The 22,648-nt window shown below is 45.1% G+C and overlaps 1 protein-coding gene and 1 gene segment (V, D, J or C); one reads left to right on the top strand and one right to left on the bottom strand.

The window, feature by feature from the left end:
* The first annotated feature begins 4,401 nt into the window (after positions 1-4,401).
* On the top strand, positions 4,402-4,894 carry LOC129693367 (T cell receptor alpha variable 38-1-like). The segment is given in 2 exon segments: positions 4,402-4,447; positions 4,566-4,894. Coding segments are annotated over 2 exon segments (375 nt in total).
* Positions 4,895-6,796: 1,902 nt separating this feature from the next.
* Positions 6,797-10,845, bottom strand: LOC129693366 (probable G-protein coupled receptor 139). The gene is made up of 3 exons (XM_055630209.1): positions 10,048-10,845; positions 8,929-8,980; positions 6,797-6,903 (listed from the first exon to the last, which is right to left on the bottom strand). The coding sequence occupies exons 1-3, from the start codon at positions 10,843-10,845 to the stop codon at positions 6,797-6,799; spliced, it is 957 nt and encodes a 318-aa protein (XP_055486184.1).
* Between the last annotated feature and the right edge of the window lie 11,803 nt (positions 10,846-22,648).

Below are 22,648 nucleotides of genomic sequence, written 5' to 3'. Positions count from 1 at the left end.
TTGGTCAGCCATGTCCTTGTTCCCTATGATCAATTCACCTGTTTCTGACTGCAAGGGACCTACATTTGTTTTAACTAATCTTTTTCTCTTCACATATCTATATAAACATTTGCAATCCGTTTATTATGTTCCCTGCCAGTAATCTATGTTCCCTTTACTAATTAAGCCCTTTGTCCTCCTCTGCTGGACTCCGAATTTCTCCCAGTCCTCTGGTAGGCTGCCTTTTCTTGCTAATTTGTACGCTTCATCTTTTGTTTTGATACTATCCCAGATTTCCCTTGTTATCCACGGATGCACTACCTTCCCTGATTTATCCTTTTGCCAAACTGGGATGAACAATTGTTGTAGTTCATCCATGCAGCCTATGAATGCCTTCCATTGCATATCCACCGTCAACCCTTTGAGAATCAATTGCCAATCAACCTTGGCCAATTCAAGTCTCATACCCTCAAAGTTACCTTTCTTTAAGTTCAGAATCCTTGTTTCTCAATCAAAAATGTCACTCTCCATCCTAATGAAGAGCTCAACCATATTGTGGTCACTCTTGTCCAAGGGGCCACGCACAACATAACTTGTTGTTCTTCGATCTTGGCATAGAGTTCTAGTGTCATACAGCGGGAAAAACAGTCCCCCGGCCCAACCTGCCCACGATCAAAAATGTACCCCATCTGCAGACCCCGACCTGCCTACGATTGGCCCATATTCCTGTTAACATATCTTATCCATGTCCCTGTCGCAATATTTCTTAAACGTTGCGACAGTACCTGCCTCAACTACCTTCACCGGCAACATGCTCCATACACAGGTGGTGGAGCGAAAGCTGGGTCTTTACATAAGGACTTGGATAGGTTGGGAGAGTGGGCAGAGAAGTGGCAGATGGAATATTGAGTAACAAAGTGTGGAGTCAGCATTTTGGTAGAAGGCGTAGAATATTTCAAAAAATGGGGAGAGAATCAAGAAATCGAAGGTGCAAAGGGACTTGAGAGTGCTAGTGCAGGATTTCCAAACCAGGTAATTTGCAAATCGAATTGGTAGTAAAGAAGGCAATCGCAATGCTAGCATTTACTTCAATCGGGAAGGAATACAACAACAGGTATGTAATACTGAGGCTTTACAAAGGCGCTGGTCAGGTCGCCTTTGGAGTATTGTGAGCAATTGTGGGTACCATATCTGAGGAAGGATGAGCCAGCTGCGGAGAGGGTCCAGATGACGTTTAGAACAACCATTTCAGGAATGAGGCGGTTAAAATATGTTGGTCGTTTGAAGACACTGAACCTGTACTCGCTGGAGACTGGAAGCATCAGGGAGGGACCACATTGAAACTTACCGAATCGTGAAAGGTTTGCATAGAATGTACGTGGAGAGGATGATTCCACTAGAGGGAGAATCTACGACCATAGGCCATAGCCTCAGAATAGAATGGCGTTACTTTGGCAATAAGGAGGACGAATTTCTGTAATTTATGGGTGGTGAATCTGCAGAGTTCTTTGCCACACTAAGCTGTGGAAGCCGTTAATTTATATATTTATGGCAGAGATAGATAGATTCTGGATTAGTACGAGCGTCTGGGGTTATAGGGAGAAGGCAGTAGAATGGGGTTGGGGGGAGGCGGAGATGGACCACCCATGATTAAATGGCAGAGTAGACTTGATGGGCCTAGTGGCCTAATTCTGCACGCATCACTTATGACCTTGTGATCACTTATCAACACATGCTGCGATGTAATATTGTATTTGCAACCTTTCTACTGCTCTTCCCAGACACTGTTGAATTCACTTGACATTTACCCAGTAATAATATTTTCCTGGATTTCGCTTGGAGCTCCTCTTCAAAACAAACGAGAATGGTTCCTGTGCAGCGGTCTAAATGATGTAAATCACATGGACCTTTCCAGTTGGTAGTGAATACAATTGGATACAGCAGCGGCATTAATATATTTCACCTGTTGGCACTTCATGATGAAAACGATATGAAAATATAACGCATAACGTGCCAAATGACCAGGAATAAATATCAGGAAGGAATGTCCTTGATCAAAGAGTTATATTTTGAGCGATGTTTTTATCAATAAAACAGACAGGGGGAACGCATGTGCCGTTATTCCAGTTATTAGGGCGAAAGCATCGGAATGTGTTGATAATGCATTGATGTGGAATTACTTGGCTAACCTCACATTAATTAAGTGGCTAACCTCACATTTACCCACATTAAATTGCTGCCATGCATCTGCCCACTCACCCAACCTGTCGAAGTCATTCTCACCGCATCCTCCTCACTGTTCACACTGTCACCCAGCTTTGTGTCATCTGCAAATTTGCTAATGTTACTTGTGACCACTTAGGTGGGAGGTAAAATTGTGTAATTTGTGTAAACAGTATTGGATGTATGCTTAGCCTCCGTGAATGTCGGATGGGGTTTTGTAAGGATCATGTATTGGACATATTAATTTCTCGAATACAGTATATTTTGAAATTCAAAAACATGACGTACTATAATTCCCCAATTCACAATAATCGCAGTTGTTTTTCCCATAGTCGATGTTTGTGAAGGCGGAACCATTTCCATGTAAAGACCCAGCCAAATGTTACGATTTCTCAATGTGTGGCTGCTCCTCCCCAACTACCCTGATATCCACGCCATTCCTCGAGCAAATGTTACATGTAGTTTACATGACGTACAACACGTTGTATAGTTAGCATATTCGAAAATATGATTTGTGGGCCATTGTTGGCATATATTTTCTTCGATTTTGGAGATATATTTTGAATGTGAATCTCAATATGAATTTGTATCTGAAAGCCCTGGCCGCCTGATCCTGTCGGGATTATGGTATTGTTAGCCGTTGGCAGCAATAATGTTTGTGTTTTTTGCATAAGTGCATTATTTTAATTTTAATCAGCTGCTGACTGTTCGCGTGGTGGAGGCGACGCTGAAACTATACAGAGTGAACGATGCGCGGTCTAATAATGTTTCCACTGGAGGCAGATATAAACCGCCCTACTCCCTGACCACGAACCGAATCCAGGCAGCAGCGGTCGGTGGGCAGAATGCAGATCACTAGACCACTCGATATAATGCTGAAACTCATGGAAATTACAAACCTATTTTGCCGGCTAGCAGTGGTTAAAGTTCAACAATCACCCAGCTGCAATCTTTATAAAAACAAATCACACATTTTGTCGATTCAGTGGCGCAGCTGCTGCCTCAAAGCTTCAGAGATCCGGGATCAATCCTGTCCTCGGGTAATGTCTGAGTGGAGCTTTCCCGTCTCGCTGCAACCGTGTCGGTATCGTCCAGGTGCTCTGATTTCCTCCCGTATCCAAAATACGTGTGGTTATTTTAGGTGAATTGGCCTGTGTAAACATGCACCATGTGTGTAACGAATAGATGGAAGCGTGGAATAACATGGAACGAAAGTGATCGGGTCATCGATGGTTGGCGTGGAATCGGTGGGATGAGGTCCTCAGGAATTAATTTCATTGGTCAAAACATGGCAGATGGAGGGTAGTGGAACTGAAAACTAATGGAAAATGGTTCCTTGCACATTCTTCCGGCTTTGCGTTTAATTTACTTCATCTAGAAACCACGTGCATTTCTCAATGCAAACATCAAAACATCGTAATAACTCCCTTTTCTCGACACGGCCGAAGCGACTGCACATCTGACCACTGCCTGTCGCCTTTGGACGGATGCCGATAATACTGTGGTGTTTTCTTTTTAGAATCAAGGCATCATAGAGTCTTACAGCGTGGAAACATACCCTTCGGCCCAGCATGCCCACACCGGCCAACATGTTCCATCCACACCAGTCCTACCCGCAAGCGTTTCGCCCATATCCCTCAACATCAGTTCTATTCATGTACATTTCAATGTTCTTCTTAAACGTTGCTATTGTACCTGCCTTAACTACTACCTCCGCCAGCGCGTTCCATGCGCCAAGCCCCCTTTGTATGAAAAAGTTACCCTTCTGGTCTCTATTAAATCTTCCTCCCCACTCAACTTCAATCTATGTTCTCTGTTTCTCGATCCCCCAATCTGGCCAAGAGACGCTGTGAGTTTACCCGATCTATTCCATTTGTGAATATACACCTTATTATTGTTTCGCTTAACAATCTCAGGCTTTGCACCTTCACTACCGGTTACCAGAACAAATATGCCTTCCTCAACCACGGTTTGTTCAAGCGGATGCGACTACTCTCGGGGGGAAAGCTGGATTCCGGCTACGTGTATTTCAATTGGCTGAGACCCCGCTGCCCACCCACATCTCTGACTCCATCACTGGGGGCACAGCGCAGTGACAGCGAACATCCGGAGACCAGCTGACGCTCTTTGACTGAGAAAACGCTCCAGTTTGTGTCTCTTCAAGTTTGGAACTCAGCTAGTACAGAGTGAACGGGTAAAATGCGTTTCATCGGCATCTGTGTTGTGTGGGGAGCGTTTCTGACAGGTAATTCTGGATCAATATTTTCAGTTCCCCTCGCCCTCCTCAGTGAGATTTTGGCTTGATAAGTGCAATCTCATGGCACTCCGGTGTCTGTTACTACCTCAATATATTTATTTTACAGTCACTATTCACGGAGAATCTGTCACACAGCCACTACCCTCGGCGACGAAGACAAAAGGAGAAGCGGTGACTTTAACCTGTAACTATGATACCACGTGGACAGCATACACTTTATTCTGGTACCGACAATATCCAGGCATGCAGCCCGAGTTTACTATGTCGAGAGACACCTACAACAATGAAGATAAGGCCCAATACGCTGATACTCGTTTCTCTAGTGAGCTCAATACCGCGACTAAGTTCACCAGCTTGAGTATCTCAGGGCTGGATCTCAGCGACTCTGCAGTATATTACTGCGCACTGTGGCGCACAGTGATGGAAACAAGTTAAGCCCCTTACAAAAACATCGCCTTTGTCTTGCTCTCTGCTCCGCTGATGCGGTTGGATGTGCCTGATTTCCTGTTCTCTCTCAGTTGTCGGTTTGCTTTCATTGTGTGCAGGTGTCCTGGTGGTTTTATTGTTTCCAACTGCGAGCTGCTTCTCCGGAATCCGTTTCCATAACATTAGCCGCTAGCTGCAGAGAATTACAAGAGCTCTTATGACAGGGGGATAGAACATGTGACCAGATATCTGAAACGTGTGTTCTGTTTCATTCTCTCTCAGTCCTGGATAACCTGGTTAATAACTGCAGATTTTACAATTTTAGTTATTAAAACGAGGGTGTCTCTGGATGGAGGATTGGCTGGCCCTGAATTGTCACGATTGCGTTACCCAATTCCACTTCACCGACACCCTGACAGACTTTCCAATTTCAGGTGGTGATTGGCCTTCACTAATAGCAGCAAAATCGTCCGGGACGCAGGAAGAATAGGAAGTCAATAAAACAAACTATTTACCGCAAATGGCGGATTAGCTGTAATGCAGATGGATAGTTCACCATTGGGCCATACTGAGTAATCCACATCTGTGTCGCAGGATACATCACTGGACACCAGATACATAGCTACAGCAACTGCTGAAATAAATCCCCTGGTGGATATTCACGTGATGGCAGTAAAATTAAACACTTTAAATACGGCTGGCGCCTTTCCCAATGGGCCACTGCACAAATGTGCAAATACCTTAATGCCGTAATTACTGTTTTTGCTCAATGATCCGGTACTGAATTACTTCTCGACATCGCTATAGTCTGGGAATTCCTCCACAACAGGAACATGACAACACCTTCACTAGAAGGTTGTTCCTTCGCTAGAATTTAGTAGATTGAGGGGGCATCTTATGGAAACTTACAAAATTCTTAAGGGGTTGGACAGGCTAGATGCAGGAAGATTATTCCCGATGTTGGGGAAGTCCTGAACAAGGGGTCACAGTTTAAGGATAAGAGGGAAGTCTTTTAGGACCGAGATGAGAAAATCATTTTTTACACAAAGAGTGGTGAATCTGTGGAATTCTCTGCCAGAGAAGGTAGTTGAGGCCAGTTCATTGGCTATATTTAAGATGCAGTTAGATGTGGCCCGTGTGGCTAAAAGGATCAGGGGGTATAGAGAGGAGACAGGTACAGGATACTGAGTTGGATGATCAGCCATGATCATATCGACTGGCGGTGCAGGCTCGAAGGGCCGAATGGCCTACTCCAGCACCTATTTTCTATGTTTCTATGTTTCTATGTTCCAGATCATAGCTCTACTATACTACCTCCAGTGACATCGCTGAAAGGATAGGTTGAACAGGCTAGGAATAAATTAGGCGGCGTAGTGTCGTAGCTGTCGGTAACGATTTTGCAAGTTCTCACGGTTGGACAAGAAGGCGGCGCCTCGCGGCAATGGCCTCCGCCGTCTGTCTCTCCTTTCTTTCTTTTTGTCTTGTTAGATGTATGTTTTGGTTTAGTTTTATGTTATTTTTAGCTGTGTATATGTGGGCGGGAGGGGGGTGCAGGGGGGATTTTTAAATATCTTCCCCGTTCTGGGACTCGACCTTTTCCCTCTCGAGTCTCCGTGGTTGTTGGGGCCTAACATCGTGCAGCAGGCGGCCTCCAACCGGAATCGGCCTGGGGCTTCAGTCGCACAGCCTGCGGACTCACTATCGCGGAGCTGCCGACATCGGCGCGCGGAGCGCTGTGGTGGCGCGCGGCTGCGACCCGACTACGGCGCTTCGGAGGCTCCGGCTGCAGGCCCCGTGGAAGGTAACATCGGGAGCTCGCGGGTCCCTTGTGGGGGACAACTTTTCGGAGCTCCCGCAACGGCAACTTCTCCCGCCCGAATCAAGGGCTTTAAATCGACCGGTAGCAGGGCCTTATATCGCCCGGCACCGCGTGAACGAACGCGGGACGTACCATCGTCCGCCGGGGTCTCGAACATCAAAAGCTTCGATCAGCTTGATGAAGCAGTTTGACTGCTTGACTGCGGGACAAGAATAAAGAACAGAGAACAGGGAAGAGATAAGACCTTTGCCTTCCATCACAATGAGGAGGTGTTTGGAGATTCAATGTAATGGATGTTTGTGTGGAATTGTGCTAATTGTGTGTTTTTTGTTGTTGTTGGTCTGTCTGCAGGAACGTAATTTCGTTTGAACCTACTTTAAAATGACAATACACATAATTCTGATTCCGATTCTGATTCTGATGACTACCTGGGTTTTCTCCACGTGCTCCGGTTTCCTCCAGACTCGAAGCACGTACAGAAATATAGTTTATTTTTAATGTCTATAAATAGTAAATTGTTTCCAGCTTGTAGTAGAGTGCTACTGTATGGGGTGATCGATGGTAAGCGCAGATTGTGTGGGACGAAGGGCCTGTGTCCACAGCGGATCTCTGATATCTTGAGCCTATGTTCCTTGGGCGCACGAGGCAGAGTGTATGAAGTCATTAGCGGATTGGACAACGTGAATCACACGTGAATCACAGTGGGAAACTGTATTCTGCTGTGTGGGGATGTTTTATGTTCGACTCTATCGTGTGTTGTGTTCTTTATTTTATTGTATGGTTATATGGTGACCACACATTTCACTGTAGCAACTGGTACATGTGACAAGTAAATGTATATTGTATCTTGTCCTTTACCCAGAGTTGGAGAATCAAGAACCAGAGGAATTAGGTTAAAGGTGAGAGGGGAAATGTTTAACAGGAACGGGAGGGAAACTTTTGCACTTGAGAAGGTGATGGGTATCACTTGGTGTCCTTGTTGATCACTCACTGAAAATAAGCATGCGGGTACAGCAGGCAGTGAAGAAAGCTAATTGCACGTTGGCCTTCATAACAAGAGGAATTGGGTATTGTAGTAAAGAGGCCATTCTGCAGTTGTACAGGGCCCTAGTGAGGCCACACCAGGAGTATTGTGCGCAGTTTTTGTCTCCAGATTTGAGGAACGACATTCTTGCTATTGAAGGAGTGCACCGTAGGTTCACGAGGTTAATTCCCGGGATGGCGGGACTGTCATATGTGGATATAACGGAGCGGCTGGGCTTGTATACACTGGAATTTGGTATGCTGAGATTAGCTCTTTTGAAACGTAAAATATTATTAAGGGATTGGGCACGTTGGAGGCAGGAACCATGTTCCCGATATGAGAGGGTCCAGGCCTAGGGACCACAGTTTAAGAATAAGTTGTAGGCTATTTAGCAAGGGGAGATCATGCAGTTTTATGCGAATTTAGCGGAGGTGTTCCGCGAAACATTCCTGCACGTTACCGAGGGTTGTGCCTGTTAATTTACTTGCAAATGTTGAGCACCCTAGCTTAAAAAGTAACACATGTGTTTGTGCAATAAATTAGTGTATGGGTCTGGAAGCAGATAGAGAAGGTCCTGCAGATATGATACAGTTGGAAAGTAGCTGATAAGGAGGCGTGGTCCCCCAACTCAAGCCGTTCCCGAACGTAAGTGAAGCTGATCACTGCTAGCCGAGCCATTGTGACATCATCAGTTGAAGCTAGTCGTTTTCAATTCAGTCTTTTGCTTTTTTTTTTAACTTCAATCAGTAATGTCGAGAAATAAAGCATAACATGTTCAGCGAAGGTATTTTCGGCCTCGAGAGGGAAAATGTCAATCAGAATATGTAAAAATGTAATCGTTACCGCGTCGGGAGCGGAGGATTTGGAGAGAGAGTACTCAACTCAAATTTGGAGCTATACAATTCTCAGCCGCCATCGGTGAAGAAAATAAATTAATGAATTTCTCACATTTCCTTGCCCTGCTGGAGGAAATAAATCCGACTGTGAGCACTCACTCGAATCTCCAATAGGCAGAGCTCCAACGTCGGCGCTGCATCAATGGAGGTGGGACATTAATGCAAATCGATTCAGCATCTCTTTACCACTCAGGTGAACTTACTCACTTTACCGCCCTCTACTGGACACTCGCTTGTTACTCATTGCTTGCATTAAAAATATAATTAGTAATGCCAACTTGTATGAATAACACCCACTCACTACCTTTGGCTGCATCTGGCACTGAATTACTAATTGTACTGAAAACCGAACGCATCTGTAAGAAGCAACGGGGCATTACATTCAGTGCGAGAAACAAATATAAAATGGAACTCTCATTAACGTACCGCTGTACCATCGAAAGCATCCTGACAACCTGCTTCACGGTATGGTACAGCAGTTGCACCGTAGCGGACAGGAAGGCACTACAACGGGTGGTGAAAACCGCTCAGTATATCATCGGTGCCCCGCTCCCTGCCATGGATGCCCTGCACCGAAAACGGTGTCTGAGACGGGCCGGGAAGTTCATCAAAGACCCCTCCCACCCTAACCATGGACTGTTTGCCCACCTCCCATGAGGGAGGCGGTACAGGAGCCTCGGGTCTCGTACTAGTAGGACGAGGAACAGCTTCTACAAGAACACTATCACATTGCTGAACTCGGAGTCCCGCCGATAGATTTCTCCAGTCTCTCCGTCCGCATTGTTTGCTTATTCTGTATGTTTTATTTCTATATTGCACTATTACTACGGACTGGAGCTAAACTGCATTTCGTTGTACCCATACTTGTATCTGTGCAATGACAATAAAGTTGAATTGAATTGAATTGAATTGAATTGTATTGAATTGAATTAAAATGTTGCAGGAAGAATTGTATTAAACACATTGGTGCACTGGGCATTTACATGCGTAAACATGGAACGTCTCAAAGAATTGTAGAGTAATGGAGCATGCAATGTTTAGGACCATAACTCTCTGTCTGTTTTCATTGCGTGCTGGAGACGTTGCCCCTGGATTCAAAGGAAGGTGGAAACAGTTAACGGCGAGGCTCAATTCCGGAGTCATTGGAGGTCTGCTACAGTACTACATAGCACTCGTTCCACATGGCCGCCCTTCCCACTAGGCACTTTGAACAACGCGCCCGTGTCGCATGTTAAATAGATGGCCAAATATGCATTCCAGTGCAGGGGACGCAGGTTCAGATTGTATTTCTCAGCTATGTTTTTGAAAATTTATGCGGAAAGCTTTCAGACAAAACTCCTTCATTACCTAGTTTTTGCACTCACTCACAAAGGGATTTGTAATGTTATTTTACACCAGGTTTTCTCGATTTTATTAAGCTTACAGTTAGGGTGAAGGGGTACATGAGTACCTGGAGCAGATGCTCTCTGAACCTCCTCTGGGCCACGGTGTAAATTACCGTGTTTGTGCAGGTGCTCAACAGTTGTAGCAGAATTCCAGTTTGTTCAAATGTTGGAAATCGGTTCATCAACACCCTGGCACGAAATGCATTCGTAATTCGATAGAAAACGAAATATACTACATTTGTGCCCCATAGCACCATAAAACTGCTGGAGATTGCAAGGAGTAAAATTACAGACCGTCTGCGGTTTGCGATCTCGGGGTCCTCATTACTGAGATCGCGGAGTTTTCTGCGGACACGACTGGCCACTAAAATGCGTCTGACTGTGAGCACGTTCATCAGCATAATTAAACAAAATGGAATGACTGGGACTAGCAGCTGTTGAGTCCAGGAAAATGCTATCCACGAGGATTGGCCATAAAACTGATATCTTATTAGGCAGCCCCACTGTGTACCCTGCTGATCCCTGAAATAATAATTGTACGCAAAGGGCCAGGGGACGTTCAGTAAACAGAAGAACGCAGTTAGGGTCACTATAACCACCAGCGCGGTTCTCTCGGTGCAGTATCTGGTTCTCAGATTCTGAGTGGAAATGGCCACAAAGCGATCAAATGTGAAAGCGACCGTAAGCCAAACAGAACAGGCAACGGCCGCGGGAGCGAGGAATATAATGGACCTGCACACAGTATAGTGGAAGAGGAAAGAGTACATCCAGGAAAGGTCGGCAATCCGATGTAATATCACTTCGCAGACGATCACCAAGAGGTCCGCCGTCGCCATGGCCACCAGGTACCGAGTGGTGCATTTGGAGAGACCACAATTTCTGCAGGACAGGATCACAATCGCCAGCAAGTTCACTGGAAAAGAGAAAACTGTCGTTACATGTAAGGGAAACGCGATGCTCATTTGGAGGCGGGGGTCAAACTTGGGTACGCTTTGCTTATTTGTTCTAAAAAAACTGTCCCACATACAAACATGGGTGCGTGCTAAGGAGCTGTGCGGATTACGTAGCAGCGGTCTACGAAGGCAGCGTAAGCTGTCTCCCAGCCACACTTGTTGCACCGCAGACTGCATATTGCAGCAACATGTCCGCATCAGACGCCATCGTCCTGGACCTAAACCCTTCCCGGGAACAGCCGGGCAGCAAGGAGTCGAAAGTCAGATTCCCATTCCCAACACTACTCCCATCCAACCCATTGATAAGCTCCCGAGCCTAGCGATCAGCACACCAGCTTCTAATGTTCTAATGAACGTACCTTAATCAGTGAGTAGTAGTTATAACACCCCTTCCACAATAATTCTCTACAACGGTGCCGCATAAAGACGTCTCATCCGGTTCCGGGTTCTTCCTCCCATGCACTCACGACCCCGCGGCCAAATGCGGCTGTGACTGCTCCCACAAGCTCCCAGATGATGACAATCTCTATGTCAGTATCAACGAGGCCAAGGAGCAAGTTATCGATATCAGGAAATGCGGTGGATCACCGGTCAGCAACAACGGTGCTGAAGTGGAAGTGATTGAGGGCGTCAAGTTCCTCGTATTACCAACGATGTTTGTTGGACGACCACATCGAAGGGACAGCCAGCGGCAGACCAACACCTTTACTGAGAAGTCTGAGGAACTTTGACCTGCCTCTGATTACTCAAACATGCTGCGACAGATTAGCATAGAACGCATACTGTTGGGTGTATCACAGCTTGTTGTGGGGATATATGCCCTATAAAGAGTAAATTGCGCAGGGTTCTGGAAGATGCCGGGTCGTTATTACGAAATAGACTCCGCACTGTTGACTGCGTTTGCACTTCACAATCCCTTGGAAACGGAGACATGTCTCACCCCGCTCATTCCTTCTACTCCCTGCACCCGTCGGGCAGAAGATACAGAAGGCTTAAAGCTCGCACCACCAGACTCCAGAACAGATTCTTCCCCTCTGTTGTCAGGCTTCTGAGCCGCTCTTCCATATGCCAGGGTATTGCCGTTTCACCTCTATCCCCTTGCGGACATTGGGCTTTGTGGATGTGATACGCTGCAGTGCGCTCCCAAACTTGAACTACGCTCTGCACTCCGATTTCCCCTCTTACACTACCTGTTACTGAGATTGAATTGTTTGTACTGATATTTAATATTATTTGATCTAATTTGGATTTCTTGCAAACCAATGCTTTTTGCAGCTCCCGGAGAGACATGACAACAATGCACCTAAACCTGAATCTGAAGAGAATTAACCTGTGCCAGATCCAATGAACGACGAACGATCCAGTAGATTAACAAAGGAATAGGTGACGTTTCGGGTCGAGACCCTTCTTCAGACTGATCAGTCTCGACCCGAAACGTCACTTATTCCTTCGCTTCATAGATGCCGCTTCACCCGCTGTCTAATTCTCCAGCATTTTTGTCTAGCTTCGATTTCTCCAGCAACTGCAGTCATTTCTTAAACAAACATTTTCTAGTTAATACAGCCCTAACCTGAAGAATGCAGTCTAGCATCCCCGTGTTTCGCACACTATTTTCACTTTACCTTTAACAATGCTTTTACCAACACATCATCCCACGTCTCAGTCCCACTTACTGCGTTCCATTCACCTACCGGGTACTCCGATTGCTGCCAGAATTGGATAATAATAATATTCAACTTCCAAGTGCCGCTTCCAACCCATTTTTCCTTCAAGCCGTCCGCAGTTATGCAGTGCAAAACTTATAGGAGTCAAAGTGAGATGGCAAACAGCGCTATATTTATATTCTTAGAAAAAACTGAAGGACTGCGTGCGTTCACCTCCCCGCGGACATTTATTGTGGACCGTTGAACAAATAGTTTGCTCCCAGGTGATGCAAAGCGATCAAACTCATTATGCGACCGCCCGCTGCTCAGGCACCAGCTGAGCACCAACAGAACTAAGGAACTGTAAAATACGAGTGAACATTCTATTTTTAAATTTTAACGGGTGGCACACAGATGCAGCAAAACACGTGTAATGTAGCATTTATCCACACATACTACGATGTAATACAATATATTACTTGTCGCATTTGCAATGCATTTTCCAGACACCGTTCCCTTCATTTAACATGCACCCATTAATGATTTCATCTTGCATTATCCGTGGAGCTGCCTTTCAAAAGGAAAGATAATCATTTTTGGGCAGGGTCTAAATGATGTAAACCACAGGGAACCTTCTAGACGACATCGTATACAATTCAGCTACAACAGCAGCATTAATGTATTTCAACTGTTGCCACTTCATGAAGTAAAGAATAGGCGAATATAATGTGTAATGTGACAACTGACTGGAAATATGCAGCGGCTAGAAATGTTCTTGATCAACAGATTATCTTTAAAGAAATGTGTTAATTCATAAAACACAGAGGTGAACAGTTTTGACGTTATTCCAGATATTAGAGCGAAATCTTCTCAATTCAATGATCCGTTGGAGATGTCAAGTATGTTGATGTACAAGGTGATTGAATCGGTTAAGGAGAATCTCACCGGCTGTAAATGTTTGGGGATAGATCGTCCTGAAGAAAGTCTTGACCCAAGAAAGAAGTGTTGTTTGCTGCACTCGACCTAAGCAATTCACTGACAAAAACTTCAGAGCAGTACACCACAGGGGGAGGGATATTATTTTTCGAAATAGTGCATTTAGGATTCATTTAAGTATGCAACTCTATTCATAAGAATGGTACTAATATTGGAGAGTGTGAATTGTGAGATGGACTGGCTAATGCAGAAGCCTTATCCCTCTGCTGCGAACAAAACCTGGAGGAGTTGTGGAGGGTTAACATATGACAAGAAGATCAGTTGTGGTATTTTACTGTGTTCCTCGGATGTAGGTCTCTAAAAGAGGGCAAAAGTCTAAAATGAGGCGGTAAATATTTAAAGGGGACGCCGCGCCAACTCTCCTTCACGGGAGAGGCAGGTATATTGAACCAACTCTCACTGTAAGTGGTAGTTGCATGTTACACAGCACAGAGACATGGCCTTTTCTCCATCTTGTTCATGAACAATTTGCTTGCAACCAATGCGAGTAAATTTGAATGTGGATGTTAAGATTTGTTTCCCCTCAGCCAGCTTGAGGTGTCGGCTTATTTCACTGCAGGAGTCACACGCAGTTGGGCATAAGTGGAGTTTAACCATCTGTTCTGGGACGTTGGCGTGACCGCGCGTGCAATGTTGTTCAGATCGCAATATGTTAGCGATGATACCATTAATCTGGGGAGTGGCAGAGTATTAATGACAACGTTTTTGCCAGGAATGGAGAGGTTGAATTCCGAGAGAGACTGTATAGGTCAGGATATTTTATTTCTCTGGACCGAACGATGTTGTGATTTGACATTTCAAGTTTGGAACGTTTTCACGAGAGACAATATAATCAAGACAGTCGTCGAAATGCCCAATTGTGTTCCAAATGACGAGGAAGAGAGATTTAGTAGAGTTAGAGACTCATATGTTATGTTCAGAAATTTGCGCCTTGCCTCGGGGGAAGATGATGTGTTGTTCTTCGATCTTGCAATAAAGTCCTGGTGTCATCCTGCGAGCGCGACCAAACCAGAAGCAGAAGCCGCGCGGAGGTCGAGTGAGTGACACGGCGGCGAGGCGGCGAGGCGGCGAGGCGGCGAGGCGGCGAGGCGGCTGCGGTCAGGCAGACCGTTGCCGCGCGGAATTTTTGAACACAGTCAGTTTTTCGGAGCCCCGCGCGATGTCGGGACCAGCTCGGCACAACTCCATACGCCTCCGGCGATCGAAGTGGGACCGGCCACGCGAGCCTGAACGGCTCTAGCGACCACGTTAGGTCGCGCTTGCCGCATGGAGTCGCATGCTCGAGGGACAGGCCCTTTGCACTGCATTCACACTGTTTCACACATGGCGTGCCCGGTATATGGAACGTGCTGCCAGAGGGAGTAGTATGACAGGTACTGTATTGGAAACACATGTGGACAGGTATATGGATACGGAAGGCGTAGGGGGGTATGGTGCAAACGCGGGAAAATTACACTAGGGGCATCTTGGTCGGCATGGACAAGTTGGGCCCAAAGCGCTGTTCCCGTATATCTCTCTGACGATGTATCAAATTGAATTATTCTCTCTGCGTAGACATATCGCATCAGCTGGCCGATCCTCTGTCCACGCATGGTCATTCCACCACATGCGAATAGTGGACAGGCGGACAGAGTAAACCTACGGACAAATTCTTGGCTTGAAGTTAGATGTTAGATGACAAATTCATGGCTTGAGATGTAAATATTAGTGGATAGTGTAAATATGAGCAAAACATTTTTTACACAGAGAGTGGTGAATCTCTGGAATTCTCTGCCACATAATGTAGTTGAGGCCAGTTCATTGGCTTTATTTAAGCGGGAGTTAGATGTGGTCCTTGTGGCTAAAGGAATCAGGGGGTATGGAGAGAAGGCAGTTACAGGATACTGAGTTGGATGATCAGCCATGATCATATTGAATGGCGGTACAGGCTCGAAGGGCCGAATGACCTACTCCTGCACCTATTTTCAATGTTTCTATGTTTCTTTATATAATGTCAGCTGATGCAATAAATGTAGTCAAAAGTCCCTTACAGACAGAATTACAGGTAAATTTACAATGGAAAGCAAGGAATTACAGACCAGTTTAACAAGTACTTACTTACGGAAGACAGAAACAATCTCCCAGAAATATTAGAGAATCGAGGTTCTATCGTGATTGAGGAACTGAAGGAAATTCACATTAGTCATGAAATATTGTTGGGTAAAATGTTGGGACTGAAGACAGATAAATCACCAGGACCTGATGGTCTGCATCTCAGAGTAGCCACGGAGGTGGGTCGAGAAATCGTGCTTGCATTGGTGATCAGTTTTTTTTACTGTGAATTAGTTCCTGCGGACTGGAGGATAGCTAATGTACCACTTTTTATAATGAAAGGAGGAAGAGAGAAAACGGGGAACTATAGACCAGTTAGGTTGACATTGGTAGAGAGGAGGATGCTTGAATCGATTATTAATAGATTAATAGAACCGCATTTGGATAGCAGTGACAGGATAGGTCAGACTTATCATTGATTTCTGAAGGGGAAATCATGCTTGACAAATCTTCGGGATTTTTTTGAGGACGTAACAAGTAGGATGGATAAGGGAGTGCCAGTGGATGTGGTGTATCTGGACTTTCAAAAAAGCTTTGACAAGGTCCACCACAGGAGATTAGTGTGCAAAATTGCAGCACATTGTATTGGGGGTGGGCTATTGACACGGATAAAGAACTGGTTGGCAGGCAGGATGTAAGGAGCAGGAAATGACGGGCCTTTTCAGAATGGCATGCAGTGACCCGTGGGGTGCCGTAAGGCTAAGTGGTGGGACCCCAGTTATTTACAATATATATTAACGATTTAGACGAAGGAATTAAATGCAACATCTCCATGTTTGCGGATGACACAAAGCTGGGTGGCAGTGTGAGCTGCGAGGAGAATGCGATGAGACTGCCTGGTGACTTGGTTCGGTGCGTGGGCAGATGCAAGTCAGATGCAGTATAATGTGGATACATGTGAGTTTATGCACATTGGTGGCAAGAACAAGAAGGCAGATTATTATCTAAATTGTGTCAGATTTGGAAAAGGGGAGTGTCAACAGGACACTGGTGTCCTTGTACATTAAACACTGAAAGTAAGCATGCAGGTATAACAGGCAATGAAGAAAGCTAATGGCATGTTGGCTTTCATAGCGAGAGGATGTGTGTAAAGGAGCAAAGCGATCCTGGCGAGACCGCAGTTTTGGTCTCCTTATTTGAGGAAGGGCATTCTTGCGGGACTGAAATATGGTGAAAGGATGGATCGACTGGGTTTATATCCACTGGAATTTAGAAGGGTGAAAGGGGATCTTATAGAAACATATAAGATTCTTAAGGAATTATAGAGGACAAATGTTTCCGATGTTGGGAGTCGAGAACCAGGGGTCACAATTTAAGAATAAGGGGTAGGCTATTTGGGACTGGGATGAGGAAAATCGTTTTCAACAAGAGAGCTTTGAATCTATGGAATTATCCGGCACAGAAGGCAGTGGAGGCCAATTCACTCGATGTATTCAAGCGAGAGTTAGACTTTGCTCTTCGGACAACAGAATCAAGGGATATGAGGAGAAAGCAGGGACAGGGTACTGATTCTGGACGATCAGCCAGGATCATATTGAACGGTGGTGATGGCTCGAAGAGCCGAATGCTGAGAGAATGGAGCAGCTGGGCTTGTACACTCTGGAGCTTAGAAGGACGAGAGGAGATATCATTGAAACATGTACGATTTTTAAGGGCGTGGACATGCTAGAGGCAGGAAACATGCACCTATTGGCTATGGTCTATTGTCTATTGTCTATATGTCATACCATGAGTGCTAGATACCTTCAAGCATAAGTCGACATGGAAGCAAATTACATCTGGTCAGCATTCGCAGATTCTACAGCTAAAAGTAAATATCGAGGTTATTGCCCATTTCATTTACTGAGTTTCTTGTTCTTCGCTGGAATAAGAAAGAAAAGATCACAATTCCATTGGAATGATCAATTTCAGTGTATTTAAGTGTATTCCTCTCCAGATAAATTACAATTACCAATGAAGATGGCGCATACTTTCCACAGTTAGAAGATAGTCATTGTGTTGCTTTGTTCATGTCTTTGTCGCACTGTTGCCAAGTGCTTCCAAACTGGCTGATCTATTACATGTCAACCTGAAGAAAGTATGCCAATAAATGATCATAATTGTGAATGCAAACACCGCACTTAACGTTACTCTGTTCAACGTCTCCGGTCACGTGCTGTGCAATTTAACATTTCCTCACCTATTATCTTCTCTTAATATTTATTTGTCTGTGTGTTTCTCTGTCATGCGCCCAGCCCGCCCTATAGGAATAATAGGCCATCTATGTTTGTTAATCAGATCTAAATCATTCCTGGAAGCTCCCTATGATTCAAAATCTGGAGGTTACTGTTCACCGCTATATATTCTGACTAAAATGTTCGATGACAGAGTAGAATATGTTTTATCTTACGAGCCTCGTAAACGGGAAATCTGGGCTGACGACATAAAGATATCTCGTGTTTGTCACATGCCCAGGTCACAATATCTCTGCTAATGTACACAAAAATGCTGGAGAAACTCAGCGGGTGCAGCAGCATCTATTGAGCGAAGGAAATAGGCAACGTTTCGGGCCGAAACCCTTCCTTAGACTGCGAAGGAAATAATGTCCATTCATACCGTTTCGCTTCACTACCTCCATACGCAGTCGATGGCTCGGCAAGCCACTTGCGTCACAATCTTCCCTTCAACTACCTCCAGCTCCAGCAGCTCCTGTTGCCACTGAGGGATTCTTGTGACCTTCTGCCCCCTACAGGCTTTATCCAGTCCCCCACTCTTGTCGCGGACCGGTCTACATCTTAAGAATGCTGCTCGGGTTCCGTGCATTTCCTTGCCAGTGTTACTGAAGTGGCGTTTCTGGGTGTAGCTGCTTGCGATTGGTTTGCGCAGCTGATCAACGCGGGTGGGGCATGTAGTCTTTTAGCTGAAACAGACCGTCACGGATGACCACAAATTTACAAACACAGCAAGCATCATGAAGACACAATTAGCGCCGCTCCTTATCATTGCGTTACTTCTTAGTGAGGATTTACTTCCCATTAAAATTGCAGGGTTCATTTGACCTCATTAATACGGATGTTTATCTCGCTGGAATAAAAATAGCTTGTTTGAGAAAGGTAATCTTGATGACAGTTGTATTGCCTTTATTCGATTGGAGCCTGCAAGACTCAGTGGAACAACTGGTGGGAGAAATTATGTCCGAAGAGGGATGTAACATCAACCTAACCTGCACCTTGAAAACAACCGATCCATACCCATATGTCTACTGGTACATCCAGCGCCCTGGCCAGCCTCCGTATTACCTGCTTCAGATTACAAGGGGGACACACACTGGAACGAGATACCTCACAGACCGAATCTCTTCTACGTTCAATAAAACTGCCAAGAATACCGAGCTGACGATCCGCAAGTCCGTGATCTCCGAATCTGCCGTGTACTTCTGTGTCATGAACCCCACACTGCCACCGACGTATAACGGACCCGAACAAAAACTTACCATTTCCAATCTCGTGAGCACTCGCCAGGGGGCGAGGTGGCCCAAAGGAACAAGAAGACACGATATAGAGAAAAGGACGGCATTCTTTGTTCCCATGGGTACACTGTGCAGTCCGCTACATGATCCTTATCGATCGCTAATTGTTTCAACGGTTTTCAAAGGAATTTTCAAATACATTTGCTCTAGGGGGTTCGAAACTAGCACATAATCGAACCTATCCCGACAAAGTAGATGCAACTAGTGCATATAGCTGAAACTCCTGCAGCTACGCGAGTGCAAAAGGAATCGATATTGCAGAAAAATGTGTCCCTGGGTCTGTCCGTTGCATTTTTCCACTTACAGTCCAAAGGGGGCCGCCCCATCATGATCTCACACGACGAGGATTAAATTTGTGTCGAAAGGAACTGCAGATGCTGGTTCAAACCGAAGGTAGACAGAAAAAGCTGGAGAAACACAATGGGACAGGCAGCATCCCTGGAGAGAAGGAATGGATGAGGTTTCGTGTCGAGACGTCTGAAGAAAGATTTCGGCCCGAAACGTCACGCATTCTTCTCTCCAGAGATGCTGCCTGTCCCGCTGATTTGTTCCAGCTTTTTGTGTCTATCAAGGATTAGTTTTGGCTACTACTTTGCCAACACTCGTTTTTCCCCAAATGAATAGATTTATGTCGATGCCTATACTTACCTGTAAGTGGCATTGCAATTTTGGTCACCGCGAGAGCGTAGTTTCTATTTCAGAAGCGGAGCGTCAGTTTTCTTTTCCACGAAATCGACTCAAAAGCCAATTTCACTTGATAATCCACGTGCAAATCTTGAGCAAGATAGTAGCGCTTCTCATACATACCTTCCCGGTTGGATATCGTCGACGGTATTTTCATGGAACGCAAACAAAGTCAATAGACAATAGACAATAGCCAATACACTAGGTGCAGGAGTAGTCCATTCGGCCCTTCGTGCCAGCACCGCCTTTCAATGTGATCATGGCTGATCACCCCCAATCACTACCCCGTTCCTGCTTTCTCCCCATATCCCCTGACTCCGTTATTTTTAAGAGCCCTATCTAGTTCTCTCTTAAAAGCATCCAGAGCACCGGTCTCCACCACCCTCTGAGGCAGAAAGTTCCACAGACTCACCACTCTCAATGCGAAAAAGTGTTTTGTCGTCTCCGTTCTAAATGGTTTATTCCTCATTCTTAAACTGTGGCACCTGGTTCTGGACTCTCCCATGTTTCCTGCCTCCAGCGTGTCTAAACCCTTAACAATCGTATATGTTTCAAAGAGATACCCTCTCATCCTTCCAAACTCCAGAGTGTACAAACCCAGCTGCTCCATTCTCTCAGCATATGACAGTCCCGCCATCCCGGGAATTAACCTTGTAAACCTGCGCTGGGCTCCCTCAATACCAAGAAGGTCCTTCCTCAAATTAGGGGACCAAAACTACACACAATACTCTAGGTGTGGTCTCACTAGGGCTCCGTAATAGTGCAGAACGGCCTATTTGCTCCTACATCGATTCCTCTTGTTATAAAGGCCAACATGCCATTCGCTTTCTTCACTGCCTGCTGTAACGGCATGCTTACTTTTATAGATCGATGTACAAGGACCACCCTGATCCCCGTTGTCCTTCCCCTAAGTCAATTATTTAAAATGTCGCAGACTCCCGCCTATGTGTCGAACGACATACCGTGAACGGTAGGAATTATGAAGCGTTTCACGGATGCGAATAGCCCGCGAAGTATTTTTGCCGTCACTGCGGCAAACATCACCTAGGATCATAGATTCTGATGGGATTATTTACTACTAATCACCACTGACATAAATACCAGTGTCCGAGAAATCACAAATATAAAGAGTGATCGAATCGAGGGCAGGGAGTAAATGATGTCCAAGTAGTTTACTATCGAAAACTCAATTCCAGAAATAGCTGTATATTTGTTTTCTTGAGGGAGATGTATTTTAGGAAACAGGTGAGGAAAGGGCGACGGGAACAGGCGACGTGAGCTTCTTTGGTAGCTGTATTATCTGTAGTCAAACGATTTAAACGATTCGCCCGTTCGCTGCACGAAACTAACAAGCCAACCAAGGGAACAACAGGTAAAAGACCAACATCCGACTCCGCCGTGCACTGCCGTGCCACGAACTCCGCGATGCAGCGCAGTATAATTGATACTAAGTCGCCAGCAGATGGAGCTAGCCAAAATCTTTAAAACGAGCCACACCTTTTTCATAAATAATGGTTCACTCCCCCATTCTCTCTCACTACATTAATACAACCGTCATCTCATTACAACCTTGTTTCGAGATTACTCTGTCTTTTTTTGAAGCATTCCTACCATTCTGCCATGATATACAACTGAAACAATCAACGAAATATACTCTCATGAGTTGTTATTTGGAGAGCGCCATCACATACCGAATGTCCCCTCTGACTCTCCTATACTGCAGCGTTCTTCGCCCCGCAAACTACTTGCGTCCAGTTGGCTTTGTCAACTTGCGAATTGTGTCTCACGTTTTTACCTAACTGTATCTGGTGGAAAAGAACACAGTGGAAGCCATGTGTTTAATGACGCAGGTTTAACTATTCTCTGTCATTAATAACTGTGGGAGTTGTTCTAAATAAATATAAATGTATTGGATTAATTGTTCACCGCAGTGGAATCCTTTTGATTGGTGTTCTGCACGGAAATGACATCAGTCCAGCTTCAGCCAATGTACTCAGCTATTTGTACTTCTTATTGCTATAACAGTTGCGAGATTATCTATGCGAATTTGACGCTCAAACGATCATAGTATCCGCGAGCAGTTAAAATGCAACTATTTGCACCCGTTACATTGGTTGCACTGATTATCGGTAAGAAAATTAAATCTTTTTTTATGAAGTTTGGTTTATCGTCAAAAAGAAGACATTAAAAAAAATCAGATGCCCCGTTAAACATTTATAGAACTGTTCGTCCTTCCACCGCCTTCCACCACCATTTCTGCAACTTAAAAGTGGAACGAATGTAGCTGGGACTTGTAGGCCGATGTGGGCAAATTGGGCCGAAGGGTTGTTTCCACACTGTATCACTCTACGTCTCTATAATCGTCATTAGATTATTACCACCAGAATGAATGGGGTATTATTGTCCAGTAAGCAAACAGCTAACCAAGGTGTTGCATAGAGGAAAAGGGTCCAGCTCAGTATAAATTTACCAACATGCTGCATGGATTAGCAATAAGGAGAACTTAAAAACAACTTTGCAATGTTTTCTCGGGAATGTCGAAAGCTGGAGACCTTATAGGAGTACATCAAATTACGAGGCACATAGCCTGTGGGAACATTTTTTTTCCCAGGGTGGAAATCCCGAGAATAAGAGGGGGTTGCGTTAAGGTGAGAGGGACGAAATTTCAAGCAGTGGTGTAGTGTAGGTATTGTTTTTACACAGAGTGTGCTGTGTACATGAAACAGGTACGGTGGTCGAGCCGTGTAAGATAGTGGCATTTAAG

The sequence above is a fragment of the Leucoraja erinacea genome, unplaced genomic scaffold (assembly GCF_028641065.1).
Source record: "Leucoraja erinacea ecotype New England unplaced genomic scaffold, Leri_hhj_1 Leri_269S, whole genome shotgun sequence".
In the NCBI taxonomy this organism is placed as follows: domain Eukaryota; kingdom Metazoa; phylum Chordata; class Chondrichthyes; order Rajiformes; family Rajidae; genus Leucoraja; species Leucoraja erinaceus.
The sequence above is the reverse complement of the archived record's forward strand: the minus strand, read 5'-3'. Positions and strand labels throughout refer to the sequence as shown.